Source organism: Thermobia domestica, chromosome 1 (genome assembly GCF_964235325.1).
Source record: "Thermobia domestica chromosome 1, izTheDome1.hap1.1, whole genome shotgun sequence".
NCBI classification, from domain to species: Eukaryota; Metazoa; Arthropoda; class Insecta; order Zygentoma; family Lepismatidae; genus Thermobia; species Thermobia domestica.
This window is the reverse complement of record NC_137454.1, coordinates 350,014,563-350,035,860: the sequence shown is the minus strand read 5'-3', so window position 1 is coordinate 350,035,860 and position 21,298 is coordinate 350,014,563. Positions and strand designations below refer to the sequence as shown.

The 21,298-nt window shown below is 36.1% G+C and overlaps 1 protein-coding gene across 2 annotated transcripts in view; it reads right to left on the bottom strand.

The window, feature by feature from the left end:
- Positions 1 to 5,026: 5,026 nt before the first annotated feature.
- The window catches only part of LOC145664025 (uncharacterized), a 384,402-nt gene continuing 368,130 nt past the window's right edge, over positions 5,027 to 21,298 (bottom strand). For both annotated transcript variants that reach the window (XM_081730339.1, XM_081730329.1), the window contains exons 3-4: positions 10,393 to 10,629; positions 5,027 to 7,815 (exon numbers count right to left, since the gene is read on the bottom strand). In XM_081730339.1, coding sequence (XP_081586465.1) covers positions 5,680 to 7,815; positions 10,393 to 10,629 — 2,373 coding nt within the window. In that variant the 3' untranslated portion in view covers positions 5,027 to 5,679. The remainder of the gene's footprint in view (positions 7,816 to 10,392; positions 10,630 to 21,298) is intronic.

Genomic DNA, 21,298 nt, shown 5'->3' with positions numbered 1-21,298 from the left:
CGAACCCGAGACCCCAACCACTAGAGGTGACCGCTCTACCGCTGAGCCACCGCGGTCCTAAATAGAAATTAGGCTAATTAACTACACCCATCCCGTACTCTTCTTAAACATCATCACACCCGCCATCAACAAAATGATCGATCAACTGTGGGTTAATATGCTGACACGTCCATAAAAGTTTAGGGAATCCTCTCACTCTTTTTCTTCCGAGACCAAATGAAATATACGTCTAAAAGCGATCCAAGCCTGTGACAGGGTATTGAATGAGTTATTTTGCAAATACAAATGTGGTTTATATGACACATTCGCCCTTTCTATCTAGATGTGTTTGTATAAGACAGTCGTCCTCAACGGAATGATGCTTTGTTTATCCCTTTTAAATTCTGACCTTTTTGGCGTTTTTCTTGAGTCTCAGATAAGCAGCGACAGTATCATCCCTATTTACCCTAGGATCATGGTTCATAGCTCGTTTTTTTTTTTTTTTTTCAGAATGAAACAGCCTTTCAAACAGTACCACTTAGATGTCCCTATGATGTACCAGAGGGGAAATATTTGAGGGATAATCGGGATTTTGGTGATTTTTTTTTTTAAAAAAAAGATGTTTAGGCCCTTTTTGCTCCACATGGATCCACGAAAAAGACTCAATTTAAAAAAAAATAGCTCAGTGTACTAAACAACTTTACACAATTTTGTTCTCATAAGTTGAATAGTAGGGAGGATTTTTTTTACCTCTGTGGGAAACATCAAAAATGCACCCAAAATAGGCCTAAAAACACAAAATGTAACTTTAAAATTTCTTGACACGACTCTATTTACCCTAGGATCATGGTTTATAGCTCGTTCTCTTCAGAATAGTACTACTTCCAAAAGTATATTCAAATGTCCCTATGATGCACCTGAGGGAAAATTTTGCAGAAATCCCTCAGTTTTTCTTTAAGAAATCATTCTTATTTAAATTTGGGGCCCTCTGGAGCAGTCCCTGTGTTAACGCAGACATCTGAAAAAATTCAGGAAATAGCAACTGGTATACTGAGTCCATCTACAAAATTCCAGGCTCCTATCTTGAAAAGTAAGGGAGGGGATTTAAAAAAAAAAAATGCCCCATTTTACCTTAAATGACCCGAAAGAAATATAAAAATTTTCTGAGACGTCCCTAATTAACTTAGGATCGTGGTTCATATTTCGTTCTTTTCAGAATGGAACAACCTCTTAGACGGTACCATCTCACATCTCTCCATCATGTATATAAAGCGAGAAAATTGGGAAGAAAGTGAATTTTTAACAAGAAACATCCCTTTCCCCCGTTTCCCCTCTCTGGAGCCGTCCCTGTGTTAACGTAGACATCAGAAAAATTCAGGAAATAGCAACGAGTATGTTGACTGCGTGCACAAAATTCCAGGCTCCTATCTTGAGAAATAAGGGCGGGAAAAATATTTACCGATGTCCTACGCATATTCCCAAAATATTGCACATGTCTGCATATATAGGGTCTCAGATAAAAATTTAACGAGACTTCCCTAATTAACCTAAGATCATGATTCATAGCTCGTTCTCTTCAGAATAGAACACTCTTTCACATCGTATATTTTAAATTTTCCCATCTTGTACCAGAGGCGGGAAATTGAAGAGAAAAGAGGAAGTTTCCCTGAAAAAAATCGCATTTTCCACTCCTTTTGTCGCCCATCTGGACTCCGGCCATGTTAAGGTACAGAGCTGAAAAATATGGTAAATACTAGGTTATACAATGAATGTTTGTACAAAATTTCAGTCTTCTAGCTGCAAAAGTAAGCTCGCCAAAAAATAATGAACTTAGATGTAACAAAAAATATATTTTTCCCTTATGACTTCATTCAGTTATAACGTCATGACCCCGAAATACAAAAACCCCCACGAAACATGTTCTACAAGCTTGAGAAAACACAAAAATCCCGAGGTAAAACGCTTTATTGGTTCATTTTTAAGCCCAAAAAGAAGACACTGCTCCATGGAAACTAGAGTTCCCTTAAAAGGCTAGTGTTTTCCAACGACTTTATCAATGTCAGTAGTTTTAATCAATTGCAAATTCAATTTATGGTTGCAGTTACGTTTTAAACAGAAAAATTATGATTTAAGTAACCTTTTTTTTAGTTTGAAGAGCTCAGTGACAGAGCGCTTATCTCTGGTGCGTGAGATCTTGGTTCGATCCCCGGCCAAGTAAGTTTGTGGTGGACAACATCGTGTCCGTGAGATTTCTCAAGGTACTTCCGTTTCCTCTCACATTGTCATACCACCAAATATTCTTTCATCATTCACTTGGTTTATTCATAGTCCCCCTTAACTTGAAGGGCATAATCGTGGGATGTTAAACTAATTTCTTTTATTTTAAAGATATATTACTAAAACTTATATCTGTCATTTATATTTTTGTAAACATCAATAGTAATCTAGGTGTCCCGCGTAGAGTACTCACTAACACTCGCCTTTAGTGCAAGCAGTATCCGTTTTTTTTTTTTTTTTTTTTTTTTTTTTTTTTTTTTTTTTTTTAAGGTTTCCCTCATTCACATTAGGCAAATGCTATCTATCTAGACTTGTTCTTTTCTGAGAGCGTAATAAGCATCAGCAAATGATACAGCAGTTCGCTGGAAAATCAAGCGGCTTTAGGTCGGGAAATAATACAATTGATGCAAAACAGTATCTAGCGATTCCTGTTCCGTGAAGTAATAATATATATTTTAAGAAATCAGCTTCTTAGGATTCCTCAAGGGAATACAAAGAAATAGTTTCAATAATACAGTATCATTAAAAATTCTTTATAATGAGCAAGTAGTGGAACCGCTTCCACTATTAGTAGGAAGATTAGATTGGAAACGTAATATAACCTTAGAACACTTAATTGATTGCAGTAAATAGCTTCTCGCTATCTAGTACCGTTCTTATCCACAGCGTCCAACGTTAAAACTGAAAATGGTTGATTTCCCCCATTTCCGGTTCCCAAGAAAACCCACGTACACGGCCTTTGTCCTCCACGAAGTCTACTTAGAGAGGGGAGACAGCATTGGCTATGTGGTAGAGTGTTCACCTCTTGTGCCCTTGTGGTCCCTTGTTCGATCCCAGCTCGCGCCAGGTGAAATTTGCCATGAATAAACACCGTCTGCGTAGGTTTTCTCAGTATTCTCCCATATTATTCATTCCATCATTTCCTTTCTCATCATCATCGTGTCCTTTAGCCTAGCCGGCATAATTTCTTTTCCTACTTGGACTGAACCAGGCACACCAAACCATATCGCTCTATCATTGAGCCACTGCAGTACCTCTCTGCATATTTTATTCACATGTCGCTTTGTTTATGGTAATTTAGAAGTAAGATGGAATAGAGAATAGATTTTGTCTATTGTTGCTTGTCTTTTCGTAAAAAACAACTTATACACTTACATATTGGATATTAAATTCCATCCTTGTTTGATTTATTTTCACTTAGTGTTTCAAAGGCAAAGATTACGTTTACCGTCAGAGTTTTACTACTTTGCTGTACAATTGATGTTATTCTATTTAATTGTTATAATTTAAGATATCAAATTTTAATCAAATATTGTTATAATTCACAGTTTCATTCAAATTTATTGTATACCTATAACCAAATGTATACTGTAAATATATAGTATAATAATATCTATAGTTAGTTATTATTATTTTTGTTCTCTTCTTTTTTATTATTATTGTAGTAATAATAATCTTTATATATATATATAAAATGATGTACCGGTATGTGTATGTGTGTTTCTGTGTGTACTTTCCACCGTAACGCTTGGAACAATTTTAACCAAACTTGGTACATTCATTACTTGAGTCTGGAAAACAGTACTGTCGGAGTAAGATCCCCTAGCACATCTAGTGAGAGGGGAAGGGTATATATATGATACTGCTCAGAAAATTGTGAAAGATCTAAGGTATCATAAAGTGAACGCACAGTGTATCCCCAGGGTGTTGACGGAAGACCAAAAGTTGGAGAGAAGTCTAATATACCTATTTGAAAGTATTCTGAGTGAGACAAGGAAGCATCACACCCTGCAGGCGGGGTTGTGGAAGATGTCAGTTATCGACTCCTTAGATCATTCAAGAAATCTCTTCGTCGTTTGTCGGAAAAAATCGGCTATAGCTATTCAACTTGTGATTTATGGGTGTTACCACTAACACTTAATTTTTGTTCACATTAACACTTAATTTGTATTGTTTTTCTTGAGGTATGGTCGATACTAGCCCGGATGAATTTAGACAAGTAAACATTGTTTCATAAATCTTCCATTCTTTCTTGATCATTTGCCACAAACTACATGAAAATTGGACTTCAGTTAGAAATTCTAAATCCAAATGAAACCGTTTTTTAAACTGTATAATTTAAATAAAGTAAAATAAGAGAGAGGAGCCAGCAAGAGAAGGTCTGACAACTTGCAGCAATGTTGCCAATACTCAAGTTTCAAGGCTTTTTTGGTGCATCTATAATGACAGTCTTTTTAATAGTATAAAACAAAGTGACCGTGGCTGACCTTTGCATTTCAAGTGTGCCCTTGCTGATACTGCTGTCGGTAAGTGTTTTCCCGTACCTCCCTCAAAAAAGAAGGGACAAGTTGCTATGGTCGAGATCCTTTATAATAGTTGAATGCGAACAGGGTTGCCATTCCGAATTATTTCTCGGACTTCGCTGTGAACTATCTTCTAAGACATTCTAAATAGTTTACCATCTTCACTCGCCAAAACCAGATGACTGAATGACAAATTAACAACACAGCCGAAGTCATTCACTTCTTCTCCCAAAGCAAAGGGAAGATTTCCTCCGCAAGAAAGCAACGGGGGTGGGGCCAAAGTATGTTTCATAAATTTTCCGAAGGCACAGCTGAAGTAGTCAGGCTATAGCCAAAGTAAGGGTTGCATTTTCCCTCCTCACGTAGTAAAAAACTTGATGGTTCCTTTGTAATAGGTTGGAGGCAAAATATTATTCAAGAAAAAATAATAAAACTAATATATTGTGAAATATTTATTTCACAAAAAACTTTTCCATGATTCACATGCGCATTATGTACATTTTATATATAATAATATTTAATAGACAAAAAAGCCTTAGTAAAAAACATAACTAGACGCTAAAAATGCGAATATAAAAATGTCTTTTCTCAGTACTGGTAATGGTAACACGATACGCATACAGTAAGTATGAATGACACTCCTGACAAATACCACGTACATACAAAGATGTGTAAATGATTATTATATTACACAATGCTCATCTTGGACATTATATACATGATATTGTCAGATAAAAAAATAATATAATACAATGGTATGAAATACAGATACAATGATAGAACATTTATTGCTTTTGCAGTTAGTAAAGAATTAAGATTTTGTAGTAAGAAGTGATTATCACTTATAAACTTTCCTTTCTTAATAAATTATGTGTATAGTAATTTTCGTGCTTTAAAGACATATAAAAACTTAGGAACCATAGGTTGCTCAATGAGCAAAAATGAAATAGTGTGATTATATTTATATATATTTAATTATATATGAATATAAGATATGTATGCATACTTGATATGGAACCTTTCCATTATATAACAAACCCAGTTTTAGTTATGGCAAGTAATAGGACATAGCCCCCTTTTTACATTGAACATTTGTTTCACCAAAAATACAATGCATTACTTACGAGGATGGCGGTAAGTAACTTCTGTCCACAGTTTCAGAAGCAGCGCCGTTACTGTAGTAGCCATTTTGTCCGTTGCCATTGCCATTAGAACCTGGGTAACCGTTCTGACCGTTTGGATAAGTGCCGGCAGAAATTGACGACGCCGCTGGTGGAAGATATTCTCGACTAGTTGAGGCATCTGGAATGGCATTTACTTCGTTGGAATAGCCGTTACCATTGGAGTAACCGTTTCCGTTTCTGTAATCATTTCTGCCATTTCCGTTTGAGTATCCATTACCGTTTCCTCCATTACCATTTCTGTAACCATTTCGGCCGTTTCCATTGGAATACCCGTTCTGTCCATTACCATTGGGATAAGAAGTTGCTTCGGCGGAAGGAGGGAGATATTCACGACTCGCAGATGGAGCTGAAGCAGCACCGTTTCCATTTCCATTTGAGTAGCCATTTTGACCATTTCCGTTGGAATAGCCATTTCCACTTGGATAATCTATTTGATTTGTCTCTGCTCCTGTGTCAGCTGCAGGTGGGAGATATTCCCTACTGGCAGAAGTAGCAGAACCACCGTTACCATTCCTATAACCATTTCTGCCATTACCATTTGAATACCCGTTTACAACATTTCCATTACCGTTGCCATTTGAATATCGACCATTGTTTGTTGTTGCACTTGCTACTGGGGGTAGATATTGGCGGTTAGGTGAAGTTGCGGAAACACCGTTTCCGTTACTGTATCCTCCATTGCCATTTGAATAACCATTCCTTCCATTTCCGTTTGCATAACCATTTCTTCCGTTACCGTTAGTATACCCATTTACACTATTGCCATTAGAATATCCATTTCTTCCATTACCGTTGGAATAACCGTTTCTTCCATTACCGTTAGAATAACCATTTCTTCCATTACCATTTGAATACTGACCATTGTTTGTAGTAGCGCTAGCTACAGGTGGAAGATATTCCCTACTGGTAGTTGCACTTGAAATTGAAGCAACACCATTACCATTGGAAATACCAGCGAATGCACTAACTCCATTGCCGTTTCCATTTGCGTATCTGTTTCCATTAGAATAACCATTTCCATTAGAATAAACACCTTGCCCATTTGTAGTTGCACTTGCTACAGGAGGTAAATATTGCCTGTCTGGGGAGGTTGCAGAAACACCGTTACCATTCGAGTAACCATTTCCATTTCTTCCGTTTGAATAGCCATTTCCATTCCTTCCATTGCCATTCCTTCCGTTGGAATATCCGTTTGTGCTGGCCCCGTTACCATTTCTTCCGTTGGAATAACCATTTGTGGGAGCGCCGTTACCATTTCTTCCATTGGAATAACCATTTGTGGATGCTCCGTTGCCATTTCTACCATTTGAATAACCATTTCCATTACCGTTTCTATATATCACAGTTGTAGCACCAGCTACAGGGGGAAGGTATTCTCTGTTTGTAGCAGTTTGAGCGGGAGAAGGAGATCCATTTCGACCATTACCATTTGTATAACCGTTTCCATTACCATTGCCATTTCTATATCCATTTCCATTACCATTGCCATTTCTACCGTTACCATTGCCGTTTCTTCCGTTAGAATACCCATTTTGACCATTACCATTTGCGGGACTAGGAGGTAAGTATTCCCTACTTGTAGCAGCTGCTGAAATGCCATTTCCATTGGAATAACCGTTTCTTCCATTCCCATTAGAATATCCGTTTCTACCATTGCCATTTCCATTAGAATAACCGTTACCATTTCCATTGGATTGACCGTTTCTTCCATTTCCGTTACCATTTCCATTGGATTGACCGTTTCTTCCATTTCCATTGGAATATCCATTGCCATTAGCACCATTAGTGTATCCATTGGCAACAGCACCGTTACCATTGGAGGCAGCAGCAGAGTAAGCATATCCGTTACCTAATCCGTTGGCAGAACCTCCACTGGTGAAAGCCGCTTCTGGATTTGAAGCTGCGGCGTCATCTACTTGGCCGATCAATTCATTTAATGAGTAATACTCTGGAGCGGTAGCACAGTCGAAATTATACCACCAATCGCAGACAAAGTACTGCTGATTGAAAACTGTTCCATTGGGACAAAGAAAAGAGTCCTTACGACCTCCTTCCTGGCAGATATGGAAGACCTACAAAAAAAAGTGTTAATTTAATTATAATAGAAGACACATTTCTCATTCTTGTTGATAGGAACAGGATGTCACAGTGGGATCGTACAAAATGATTTCATTTCTTCACAAGAACAATTTACAAATCTATTCCTGAAGCTGGCAATTAAGGAACTAAATTATATTATGATTATAAAGTTTATTTCATACCAAAATGGAAATAAGACATGCTTAATACAATCATTAAGAACCATAGAATCACCAAATCATTAAAAATTGACAAAAAAATTGTTTAATGTACTCGTATTTAAAATTGGTTATCCTCTAATTGAAAGAAATAGCCAATAACAAGAATATTAATTAGAGCTTCATTCTGGTTAACTGGTTAGTGTTTCGACTATTGATTACAGAGATCCCGTTTTTATTCCTAGTGGGATCAAATATGATTTGAATCCATTTAAATTGTGGCATATGCATTTTATATAACCTTCTGTCTATCAATGAACGAAAGCAATGCATGTATAATTTAGTGAACTTAGAAGCTTGCGTCAGTAGGACCCAAGTTCGAATCCAATAGCTAGCCATCTTGAATGTGATCTTACAAGAGTGTTTTTGCTAATTTACGTAAGACAAATGCTGGAATGACACTTTTAAAATATAGGTTGACTCCTTTCTGCTTACAGGGCCGCGGTAGCTCAGTGGTAAAGCGTTCACCTCTGGTACATAGGATCCCTGGTTTGATCTCAGCTAGCGCCAAGTGAACTTTGTGGTGGACAAACACCTTTACCTGGGTTTCCTAGGGTTTTTCCGTTTCCTCCCACTTTCTTCATTCCACCATTTCATTCATTTCTCATAATCAGGGGAGCCAGTCAGAGTCCAGACTATGATAGGTATATCATGTTTACTATAAAGCATTAAAAATATATAAATAATAGTTTAAATAATTTTTGTCATTCAGAAAACTGAGAGGCTAGGCCCCCGGTCCCGAACTGGATGCGCCACTGCTTGTTAATGTATCTGTGGACTTGTAAACAGGAAATAACGGATTTGCTCGAGGATTCTATTTAACTCCTTTTAGGTCGAACTCCGACAGTAGATATACAATATCCATAGGATCTAATCATTGACTTAATTACCAATTTAAACTCAATTAAGATCAATAAATTTTGCTGGTTGTTTCAATTCGAAAAAGTATTTAAGATAATGACATTATAACTCAGTGTTTTACACCTAGCACAATATACTTATCGGACGGTGTTTGGATGTCCCACAAGTCCCTATCATTCCCGAGCATTCAGGTACGTAGTACAAATTTAAACAAATATGCAAAATATCCACGAGATCTTAAAATTGCTCTATAATTCTGTGGCACCGTTAATGAAACCCATAACCCACAAAATTTTGTACCTGGATATAATGGTATCCCTGCAGTGCCAGACATTAAACATGTCATCCCTCCAATCGTTAATGTTGCATATGCAGAAATATAAAAGCAACAGAGATGGTAGTATAGTCTAGAAATCTTTAATAAAAACAAAGTTTCAATGCATTTAGACTTGATTTTCTGTGAACTTTTTATGTGGGTTATGAGTTTCATGCACGGAGCCACAGAATTGTCCCACAAAGACCACAGAAAAATCCAACAGTCTTATAGTCTGCATAAAATTGTCGTTTCTGGAACCTAAGCGAACGTCTGTATTTTTATATAAGCAGGCATCTGTGTGGAGTCCTTCGTTCGATCCTTGGTCAAGTAAGTTTGTCGCAGACAACATTGTATCCGTGGGTTTTCTAGGGGCATTTCCGTTTCCTCCTACAATTTGCCTTAATCATCCGGCTTCTTTATCCTCAGGGACTAATCGTGAGACGTTAAAGGAAAATACAGGTGGTTCAAAGTAGGTATACAGTACCGTCCTGATCAGTTCATCGCATTTTATTTCATTTCTTATTCTTATCCATCAGGTAGACTTATTTTCTTTATTATTTGTTCTTAATGTGTTTTTACTTACCTCTTAAGTTCGGAAGAGCCGAAGCAAATAAACCCGTAAACTAGAATGTTATATTTGATCAATGCAGGTTTGTATACCTACTTTTGGGCCACCCTGTATTTCATTTTTTGTATTTCTATATATTGTGCGAAACACTTTCACTGGCAAAATCGGAACGTATCATGGATATTTCAATATCACGGTACTGACGTTTTTTGGTTGTCCAAAGGAATGTATCTATCTATTTTTATATCGGTTAGCAGAAACAAGTCAGATGCAATTTGGATACTGGGAGTAGGCTTTAAATATTTCATAGAATTGCCATATAGATGGCGCTAGAATAAATCCAGCTGCAATTCAAATTGCTTTATTGTTGTTGGAAACTACGTATTATAATTTCAAATTATGCAAATATGCTTTTGCAAAATTTTATAGAACAGTTAGGTTTTGAAGAAAAAAAAATCTTTCCAAATTAGCATATGTTACGACTTTTTTTATGTTAATGCCATCTGTATCACAATTCTAAAAAATATTAGATGTCCAAATACCTCTTATTTGTCTGATCTGTCTGTCCTGTTATTCATTGAATGTTCAAAACGAGAATGTTTCCTACCTGACATTGGGCATCAAGATCAGCATAATATCCCGGGAAGGGTTGGTCGAGGCAGTTGAAAGGTGTTTCTGGGACCTCTGCGTAGATAGGATAATCCCTTCCTGCTTCTCCAGGAATTTCGTCACCAATCAACTCTTCTTCCAGATTAGGATTAATAATGGATTCTCCAAATGGATTTACACCCAACTCTAGCTGATTGGTCGGCTGCTGGAGTATGTAACCATTTTCTCCAGAATCCTGCAAGAAAACAAGACGATATCGATGAGTAAAAGTGATTAAAGGTGACAACTGTAAAAAGAATAGATAATAAATTAAGTTAATTTAAAACCATATTACGTAGTTATAAGTTAAATATTCCGATATAATCATCCTGTTCCTAACATATGATGTCTGTATAGATTCAGATTACATTTATTTGAATGGCCCTGTAAGGACAATCTTTTGTTAAAATATGTTAGACATATGGCTAATGCAACGGATTCATGAAAAAAAAATCTCGCGAGATGTGTTTAGACTCTTGTACCTGCTGCATACTTAATACTGCCATCAGGGCCGGATTTAGGAGAGTGCGAAACAACACTTTTTAAAACTTTCTGCCATCATGTTTCGTTTGGGGCTTAAAAGAAAGCAGAGTTTTGCAAAAGCAATAGTTTCAATCAATTTTCTGAAGATTGAAGGAAAAGGATTCACCAAACAAAACAATATAACATTTGTGAAGTAGGCAAGAAAACAGAAGCCATGAGGATAAAAATGTTCTCCTGTATATTTTCTTTTCCTGCATATCACTTGCGACCCTCTTTAAAATATCCTTCCCATTCTACGTACTAGTGCTATCAGGGGTAAAGAATATTGTCACATGTCACTTTGAAGACTTTCAGTGTGATTGGTAGTCAGAAAATACTGAATCCAACCCTGACTGTCATAATTGATTGATTGGTTGATTGATTGGAAGTATAACTACCATCAATCAGTCAATCATCAAACGAATCAATCATGGAACAGAATGGAGTACGTGTCCTTACACCCTTTCTGTCTGTATTTTCTCGAATGAGAAGGTTTCAGGTTGATGGATGGTACTTCGAAATACTCTGTTACTAATTGTCCAGTTATCATAACCACCAAGGAGGTCTATTCTTACTACAGTCCGACCTCGATAATTCGAACTTCAATAACTCTAATTACTAGATAACTCGAAATTTTTGATAACTCCCTTGGACTCTCTATAACATTCAATGTTAAAGTAACCTCTGTAAGTTAAGTGTTTAAAAATTACAACCTCGATAAGTCAAGTTTTACGGGTTTCGAAATAATATTTAAAAACCTCGGTAACTTGAACTTTCGTATTTGCGAACTTCTACAAGTCAAAGTTTACCTCTATAAGTCGAATTTCTCTTGATGTGACCTCGATAAGTCGAAACTATACAGTAGCTCCACGCTTTTACATATTTCTCATAGCTGCTAGTTCTGTCATTGTTGCTAATGTGTATATACTGTATTTGTGTTTTACTCACATCTAGTATTTTATTGTTACCAGTTATCTTATTTAATTTAGGAAGTAACTTTCACAACTTCGAGTTATGGAGATTGAATGAATAAAACTTCAAGTTATAGAGCACATACTTAATAATATATGGTGTCAGTAATATATGGTGTTCATTGAGCAAAACACTCCAAACAATAAAGATTCATCTTAGACTGGAGAAATGGTTATCCTTCGCTTTTCATTATCATTTGGCCATGAAATAAAAGCCGGAGAGATATGCTAATCCCGTATACAAAGTTGTGATGTTGGAATGTATAACTCGTAAGACATGATGCTTTACTTTTTTAAAATTTCAACACTTTCAATGTACAGCTAAAAAATGTAATAAATAAATAAATAACAGCCATTTTCTAAATATTCAATTAGAACTGAATAATCTACACAAAATTTGCAATCGATTCCGGAACCTCGGTATCTCGAATTTTTGTTGTGGCCATCTTGATAACTCTAACATTGATTACTCGAAAAACTCGATAACTCAAAATTTTATCTGTTCTCTTCAGGTTCGAGCTATTGTTGCCCCACTGTATCATATTATACGTTCTTTGTAAATGCTTATCAAGGAGTAAGTACTTGGTCATTACTGCACCTCCAGCTCTCCACCGCTGGTCTATAACTAGGATGAGTGCGTTTGGTGCGCTGTGTCCTGGGTTAGATTCCCAATGAGAAAGCCATGAAATTGAATGTATTAACTGGTTGTTCGGATTCCATCCTAAAATGCACGGTCCATATCTGATATAATCTTGGTGCTGAAAGGGGACAGTAAACTCCAACCAATTACAACGATTCACTGGACCTCAAAATGAATGATGCGATGTTGTGGAAACGATTTTCTCGACCTCACATCAAAAAGAATCAGTTTCATGACTAGGAAAGTCCATGCTTCAAGTGTGGCAAACGATATTATACATCATGGTCCATTGTGGTAATAGTATTGATTTCTATATAACTTTCGATGAACAGGGTGAAGACGATCAGGTTTATCAGTTATCATTTAACAAGACATCAATGAGAATTTTAATACAAACTAGCTGAACCTACGTTCTCTACACATTTCATCATTCACATGCGAGTATGAATCTCTTTGTCATTACTCACAATATAAGTACATTCATCTTTACAGACACAAGTGAAGGATGTCTTGGTAAAACTCTGCAATAGGTACCATAAAGAGAAGATTTTCTATTATTATTTTTTAAAATATCTCGCACCGTTTGCAAGATTTCAGCCTACTTCAGGTTGGAGTTTCTAATCATGTATAATCAGTGTTTTCTTTCTTCTTGCAGGCAGTATGCAATAAGGAAATACAATACACACACTTTATTATAATGTCAGTAATATATGGTGTTCAAAACACTCCAAACAATAAAGAGTCATCTTAGACTGGAGAAATGGTTATCCTTCGTTTTTCATTATTATTTGGCCATGAAATAAAAGCCGGAGAGATATGCTAATCCCGTATACAAAGTTGTGATGTTGGAATGTATAACTCGTAGGACATGGTGCTTTACTTTTTTAATATTTCAACACTTGCAGTGTACAGTTAAAAAATGTAATAAAGAAATAACAGCCATTTTCTAAATATTCCATTAGAACTGAACAATCTACACAAAATTTGCAATCGATTAGTGAAAACAGCATATTTCGAGAGCCTATGGTTCCCGAGAACTCACTGTCGAAAGGAGTGGCCACAAACATATAAACACCTACAAACAAGTAAACTTTTCTAGCATTTTAATATGTAGATGCCTAGGCCCAAACAAATTTCAGGAAGAGGATCCGGGCCTCCTCGCTTTTCCGTGACCACTCCAAGGGTTGCAGCCGATGCATTGTTCTAACGACTATCAATGTATGGTCAATTCTCGTCCACCATGTGTTATTTCAATACTGACAGTAAGTGGTAAGAAAAAATAAATACTATATAGTGAAACTTTAAAATGCAAATTCTTAAGATCTAATAAGAGACTTCTAACGTATTCAAATTATAGTTTGGCAGATCGTGACATCAAAGGAAAATTCAATATTAGTTGTTGTTAAGGAAGGAGGGAGAATATGGAAGCAAAAATACAAACCATTTTCATCGAAATCACGAAATGAATGTTGCGGACACTGGTTAAGTACCTATTTAGCAAACAGTGAAATCACGTTTCTTTGCTGCATTTTATACTTTAAATAAACCTACAATGAAATGAAGATGAGAGGAAAGTGTATATAGGCATATAAATTTGTTTTTCATTCACTTCAATTGTTTGATAATGGAGACCGCATTTGCGAATTTTCTCAAGTAATTTAATATTGTAAATACATTACTTTTATATTTATATAGGTAACTATGCATATCCATCTATTTATATACACATAAAATAGAAAATTAAGATGTTATATATGGTGTGTAATGTACTGTAAAAAGAGCCAACACATTGCTTCATTAGGTGATGGTATTAATATTATTATGGAAAAATTGAGGTCGGGCTTTCGTAATATTTGTTGTTGTTGTTGTTATGTTTTATTTTTTCCTTTATTATATTACGATATTGCATTATAGCTTTTATAGCCTGTTGCAGTTTCCTGAAAAGGTGCACTCAAAGGTGATGCATTATGCTTTTTATGCTTATTTCTCTTATGCAAGCTATATTGTTAAGCTACTGTGCGTATGTATAATAATAATATCTCTAGCTGAAATGAAATCTTAAGTTTGTTTGTGAGAAGTTATGCCTTCTAGATAAAGGAAGATGCACGATAATTACAGGTAAATTATTATGAAATTATTAATCTGATGAAAAAGTACCTGAGCTCTAAGAACAATTATTGAGGTGTTGGATTGTCACCATAATCATATAATACAACCAAGGGCGCCCATCAGGGGGGGGGCAAGGTGGGGCGCTCTCCCCCCTAGAGGAAATTGTACTTCGTTATATCGAAAACCCAAAAGAATTTTTAGAATAGTTACAGCAAAATTTGAAACTATATTTGAAATGTCGCTTTTTCTTGCCCCCCTTGGAAACCACAACATGGGAGCCCTTGGATACAACACACAAACAGGATTTGAAACTTCGCTTAGGCACTGTATAAGCGAGTTATATCGGCCCGCGATACCTACGTATAAGCCGAGAAAATAAAGACTTTAAATAAAACATAATAACAATCGTAAATGAAACAATACACCTACACAGTGGCGTACCCACGCGGAGGGCGAGGTCCACATGGTTCGGACCCTCCCTTCCAAAACTACGTAATTCGATATACATTTGTATGTTTTCTTAATAGAACTACACTTGCTTAGCAGATAAATTATTGATTTAGCATAAAGATTTCATTTTACTTTTTATCTGTACTCTTTCTTTCTTATAAAGACAATCTATCTCTACTTTGTTTTAAGAATATGGGTGGCAGTAGTTAACAATTACTTCCCGTATTTTCTGGTGTTGAATTACATCTGTTCATACTACATAGGCGTGGTGTCGTGTAGTCAAGGGCACCGATTTCTCTGTAAATTTGGGGGGCCCATTAAGATGCAGAAAGCATATATTATGATTTTAATACAAATTCAATTCAAATTATGCCTAATATTGCAAATTTACAAATAAAATGAGGGGGACCAAATGAGTTTTGGGGAGGCCAGGTCCCCTTGGCCCCCCAGGATCGGCGCCCTTGCTTGTAGTATTTCGCCCACCACCACCCCCAAACTTGGGATCTCTCCCAACAGAAAATTCAGGGTGCGCAGCTGCACCTACAACATAATACAGTATTGCTCTGTTAAATACCATGACTTTTAGTGGTAGAGTGCTCACTTCCAGTGAGAGGAGGTCTCACTCAGGTTTGATCACAACACATATAATCTTGTAGTGGACAACAACGTCTCCGCGGGTTTGCCAGCTTCCTACTATATTCTCATTTCACCCTTCTTTTATTACATTCATCCACTTTCTTTAAACACCCGTCTTCTTAAATCTAAATGGTATAAGCATGGATAGTTCAATTAAAATAATATTTTTTTATTCCTGTAACAATAGTCTCTGAAGTCAAACTCAAGAAGAACTACGATGGATCGGAGAGCTTTGTTTGAGTATCTTCCACGGTTGGATTGGTTAGCCGGGTAACTGGGCAAATGCCCTGTGCGCGTTCTCCAAAAAATATGGAAGACCCTTATGTGGGATACAAACATTATTGTTCTGGAGTAATACACAAAGTAAGTCGCATATCTTATGAACCTTTATTAGGAATAATTTTTCAACGTGCGTGTAAGGTTGGGAAATCCGAAGTTAACGACTACACAGAGAAAAATCTGTTCTCCGGACAGCGGTATATTGTACAAATATACGGTATCCTCTTGCTTACTATAGAAATTAGTACGGAGCATATGCTATCCGTATGCTACATAAGCACTGCCCTTAGATGTTACATCATGCCGTTACAGCATATCTGACATCTAACAGTTTTCCGTATATCACATGCATATACTTATGTTACATTCCTCAGCTGTATGTTATATAGGTCCATTTGTATATGAGATCCTGACCGCCTATATTGTTTCATACGGAAAGTACGTATAGATGGAACACTTATACGGAAAGTATTATAAAACATGCGTTTTCAGTTATATGTCTGCTGTACGTTAAGTCCAAAAACTACTGGAATTACTCATGTAACCTATTTTTTTTAAGTATGCCACCTACATTTTTTTTTTCTCAGTGTACCTAGGTACGTTGTCGGGGCGCCGCGCCTGTCTTCTGTAATCGAACATTCAACTTTGGTTTAAAGTGTCTTTACCGCAAAATGATCTCCTCTTAATAAAATAATTATATGGTTATTGACATTATCATGAGACGTACAGCAACAGGCATCTGCAAATGACATAATGACTCCGTCTCCGACCAATTGGTATGGTAATCTCCCAATATCTGTACACCACCCACTTCAAGGCGCTCTCCCAATATCTGCACCACTTCCTTTCCATGGTGACTTCCAATATCTATACCATCGGCCCTGGTGTCGTCTGGTTAATACGTTGATTTCCACCACAGTTACTTCTGACTTTCTACACACCCTCGTATATCAGGTGTGTCTTCAAATGTCTCACAATACTGGGTCAACACTAAAGACACTGTGAGATGCACACGGAATAAAAACCGAGATCACGTTCAACAAATATATAGAGGTATCCAACAGCATTGTTAATAAAATTTAGTTCAATGCATGTTTGTCAGCCGTCAGTACTTAGTTGGTATTGCCATCTGTCAGAACTGTAAGTATCTTAGTATCATAAAGTTTGTTCACAAGACATTGAGAATTTTTTTTTTCTCTATATAGAGTTTACATGAGTATGCATCCCGCAGTCGCGGTCATCAAATTTGATGGCTGCGAATACTTTTTCATACGAATAGAACAATATGAGTTGTTATGCAATAGGAAAATGTTACACTTTTGTGACGTGACGGCGACAACTCGATTCGTCTATATAAATAAAAAATAAAAGTGATCTTGTTTATGATAGCATTACGGGAAAAAATGTCTGAACGGTTAGAAATGACTTTATGTGTATGGTTAATACCTACCTCGAACTGCATGTTTTATCATGTCGCTTAGATTAAAATGGATATCTTAACGGAGCAGACGGAATTGAAAAATTTATGAGAACAATATATAGTATCTTAGAAATCTTTCAAGTTAGGAAGATGAAATTTGGTGTATAAATTTCTCAATAAAAATAAGTGGACATGCGCACCAGCTTTGTACAAAATTTTGCTTCTAAAGGAAGAAAAGAGGGCAATTTTCATTACATTTATATACTTCTCATTTTGTATTTATAAAATGGCGGAAGTGAGAAAACAGTCGAACTGTTTAAAATGAATTTTCGATCATAACACGTTCAGTTGACCTATTATTTATTATTTCATTTTGATTTAAATGCCCAGCCTAAGGGAGAGGTTACTCTCTGTATTTTTGAATGTAGTTAGGACTTGGTTTGCAAAGATCAGGAAACCGTACAGGTTTACTTTTGGCGCATTACTCAAAATAATTTTTGAAAAAAAAAATGTAATTCTTTTACTAATTTCCTGCTTATTGTCCCCTAAAAAATTTGCTATGGGCGACATGAAAATATCTCACTTGGCATATCTAGATAAAATTCAAAGGGACCTTGGGTACCAAATAGTAACCGGTGACCACCAGTTAATATCGGTACCAAAATGTTTACCATCCTCTTAGGTATTGATCAACACCAAATAATCTCTCAATGACTTACCGTTCCCGACTGGTAAAAAAATAGTTCCGATTTCGGGAGATTTAAGAAGCCATATCTTGGGAACCATAAGTAAAAGAGATGATATTTTGCGAATTTTTGCGAGAAACAGAAGAAAGTGCGGATAAAAAGATCTACTTTTACATATAGGAATAATCGCAGTTATCCTTCCTGTTGCATCTCTCAATTCATTTTAAGTTGGTTCTGGCCAGTGGCGGATCCAGGGGGGCGATCTGGGCAATCGCCTCCATCCCAGAAGAGGAAAGTTTCTTACTTTATATATATAAATAAAACTCACCCCAGAGTTTGGAGCTCTTAAAAGTAACTCTAAGTAGCAGTATTACAGCCCGCCGCCTCTCTCCCAGAAGTCCTTCCTGGATCCGCCCCTGGTTCTGGCAATGTTCTTGGAGTATTCTCAACTGGTTTACTTCTATTTTGTTATCAATTCTCTATCCATTTTGTTGAAAGACATCAAATACAGAAGCTTTCTCTGTTCAGAGCCATTACACAGAGTATTCTACTACTACAGAACATAAAAAGCTGATAGAAATATGTGAAGCATGCTGTTTACTTTTTTTCTTTCTGCCTTTTCGAAAAAGAAACATAAGTTCATTTCTCGTTGTTGACAGCTTGTAAATTAAGTATTAATAAAGAAAGTAAAGCGAGAAGGAAATATTTAGACGCACAATTTATATCTCAAACTATGCTGTCAACATTAATTGAATATATTACACAAAAAAATAGTTTTAAAGTGATGAAAAGATTAATTACAGAGTGACTTGCATACCTAAAACTATTTCCTTGTCGTGCCTTCTTCTTTAGTTATTCACCATTTTTTTTTTTTTTTTTTTTTTTTTTTGTGTGTGTGTGTGTGTGCTTGCCCCATCGTACCATGTACCGTCAAAACAAAACTTAATGTAACGATATATTTAAGTGTGTGTTTTTCTAATTTGTTTCACTTGACACTGTCATGATCGTAACGAAATATTATATTACAAAGAAATAATAATAATAATAATCAACGTATTATATCTGTCAGTCAGTGTAGAACTTCAGCGTAGTGAATTAACCTTTTACGACACTTGAGAGTTCCTAAGAACACTTCCTTGACGCGTTGATTAATAAGAATAGGAATGAATATATCATTGATTTTGCTGTGTTTTTCATTATCTACTGTTTCAATCTCATATTTAGTACTACATTAAGCTTAACGATGTATACAGTGGGTTAGATTGAATTAGATAAAGTATCTCTTCTTCAGCCAGTTACATATCTTCATAATAGGTCTTTTTTCAATACTGGGAAGTCATCGGTCGCTAACTAACTTATGAGACGGATCATGTGAAAGAGAGATATTACGACGCTTCGGTCTTCAATGAATCAATTTGTCTTATTAATGTAATTTTATATTTTGATACCATACATGCATTATAGCCTTTTCGCATCTCTCTCTTTTTCACTCCTTCCATATCTTCTATCATGTCCTTTTCATACAGTCTATTTTCAGACAAAATTCCAACCAGTTTCTCTTTCTCTTTTAATTACAGTACATTTGCAAATGTCCCGTTCTCCTCTAGCTCTAACATTTCATTATTCTTAGCCCAATCGAACTACCTTATTATTTTCATTCTTTCCCATACCTACATTTAGAAATATTTGCTTTTTTCGATACTTTTTAAACATAGTTTCGATGTTTCTTAAATCTTTATATAAAGACTAAAAAAAACATACTTTTCTCCTTCCTAAATGTGTTCATCGCCATTATTATCCTTGCTTTTGTTTCACGTTCGCAATTTATGTCTTCAGTAACACTACTAGACACTTAACCGAAAACTAGTCCCTTCTACGGTCAACCTTTTTCAACATTTGATGAGGGACAGATCACGTTAATTTGAAAATATTTGAGTTCTTACAATCTAAACTACAATATTATTTTCCCGAGTTTAGCCCACCATTTGGTGTCCACCATTTGATGCTATCTCTTCAACCTACTGACAAAAATACTCTACTATGTCACACTGATGTAAACTTTAAGTTGTAACTAAGATATAATAGAGGATGTTGGAGTATTGAGACAAAGTGAGTAGTTTTTAAAATGGGATTTTTTTTTTAATTTAATATCCTACGATTATATCCTTTAGACCAAAAAAAGACGGACGATTAATAACTGTGAAAGAATTAGTTGTGGGCACAAAAACCGGTTTTTGAAAATTTTCAAAAAAAATCACTGGATCCGGTTTCGGTTTTTTTTCAAAACCGGTTCCTTTTTTTCAAAATGTGTTCTATTTCTGACCAGAATAGCGTTTCGTTGTTCTTTGGAAACCAATTCCGTTTCTACAGTAATGGTTTGGTGTGTTTTCCATAGGTTTTCACCGAAACTGGTTTTGGAGAAAACCGAAACCGGTTTTGCAGAAAAACCGAAACCGGTTTCGGTGGAAGAAACCGAACCGGTTTTGGAGGAAACCGAAACCGGTTTCGGTGGAAAACCAAACCGGTTTTGGAGAAAACCAAAATGTCGGTTTTTCTAACAACCAGTTTCCGGTTTTTATAAAAACCGGTTATGCCCATCTCTAGAAAGAATAGATGGAATGAGAATGTGGGAAGAAACGGAAGGACCTCAAGAAAACTCGAGGACACGATATTGTCCACCAAAACGTGCCATGGCCTGGGATCGAATCAGAGACTCCTCGAACCAGAAATAAGCACTTTACCACTGAGACACCCTGCCTCATGGGAATTTCAGAAGACTTCCACCGAGGACAACTTTCAATACATTGATAGTGACAAATAATATTGTTAATATACTGGTAACTTATATTAAACTTGAAGAGTAATGTGGTTCCGGGGAGAAATCCATCATTGTTCTTCCCCCACGAATTAGTTTTCGAGTTTAAAAATTTGAAAATGATTTCTGTATGTTTAAGTTGGTTTCAGTATTTGTATCTGGAAGTGTGTTAAAGAAACCGAAACAAAGATATTCACTAAAATTACGAAAACAAAGAAAGAAAAAATATCTGAGGAGGATCCTCAGTTTCTTACTGTTCTACTGTAGTATGTCAACTTAGGGGAAAAATTGCTAGATCTAGGGAATTTGACTACCAATATTTGACAACTTACAAATT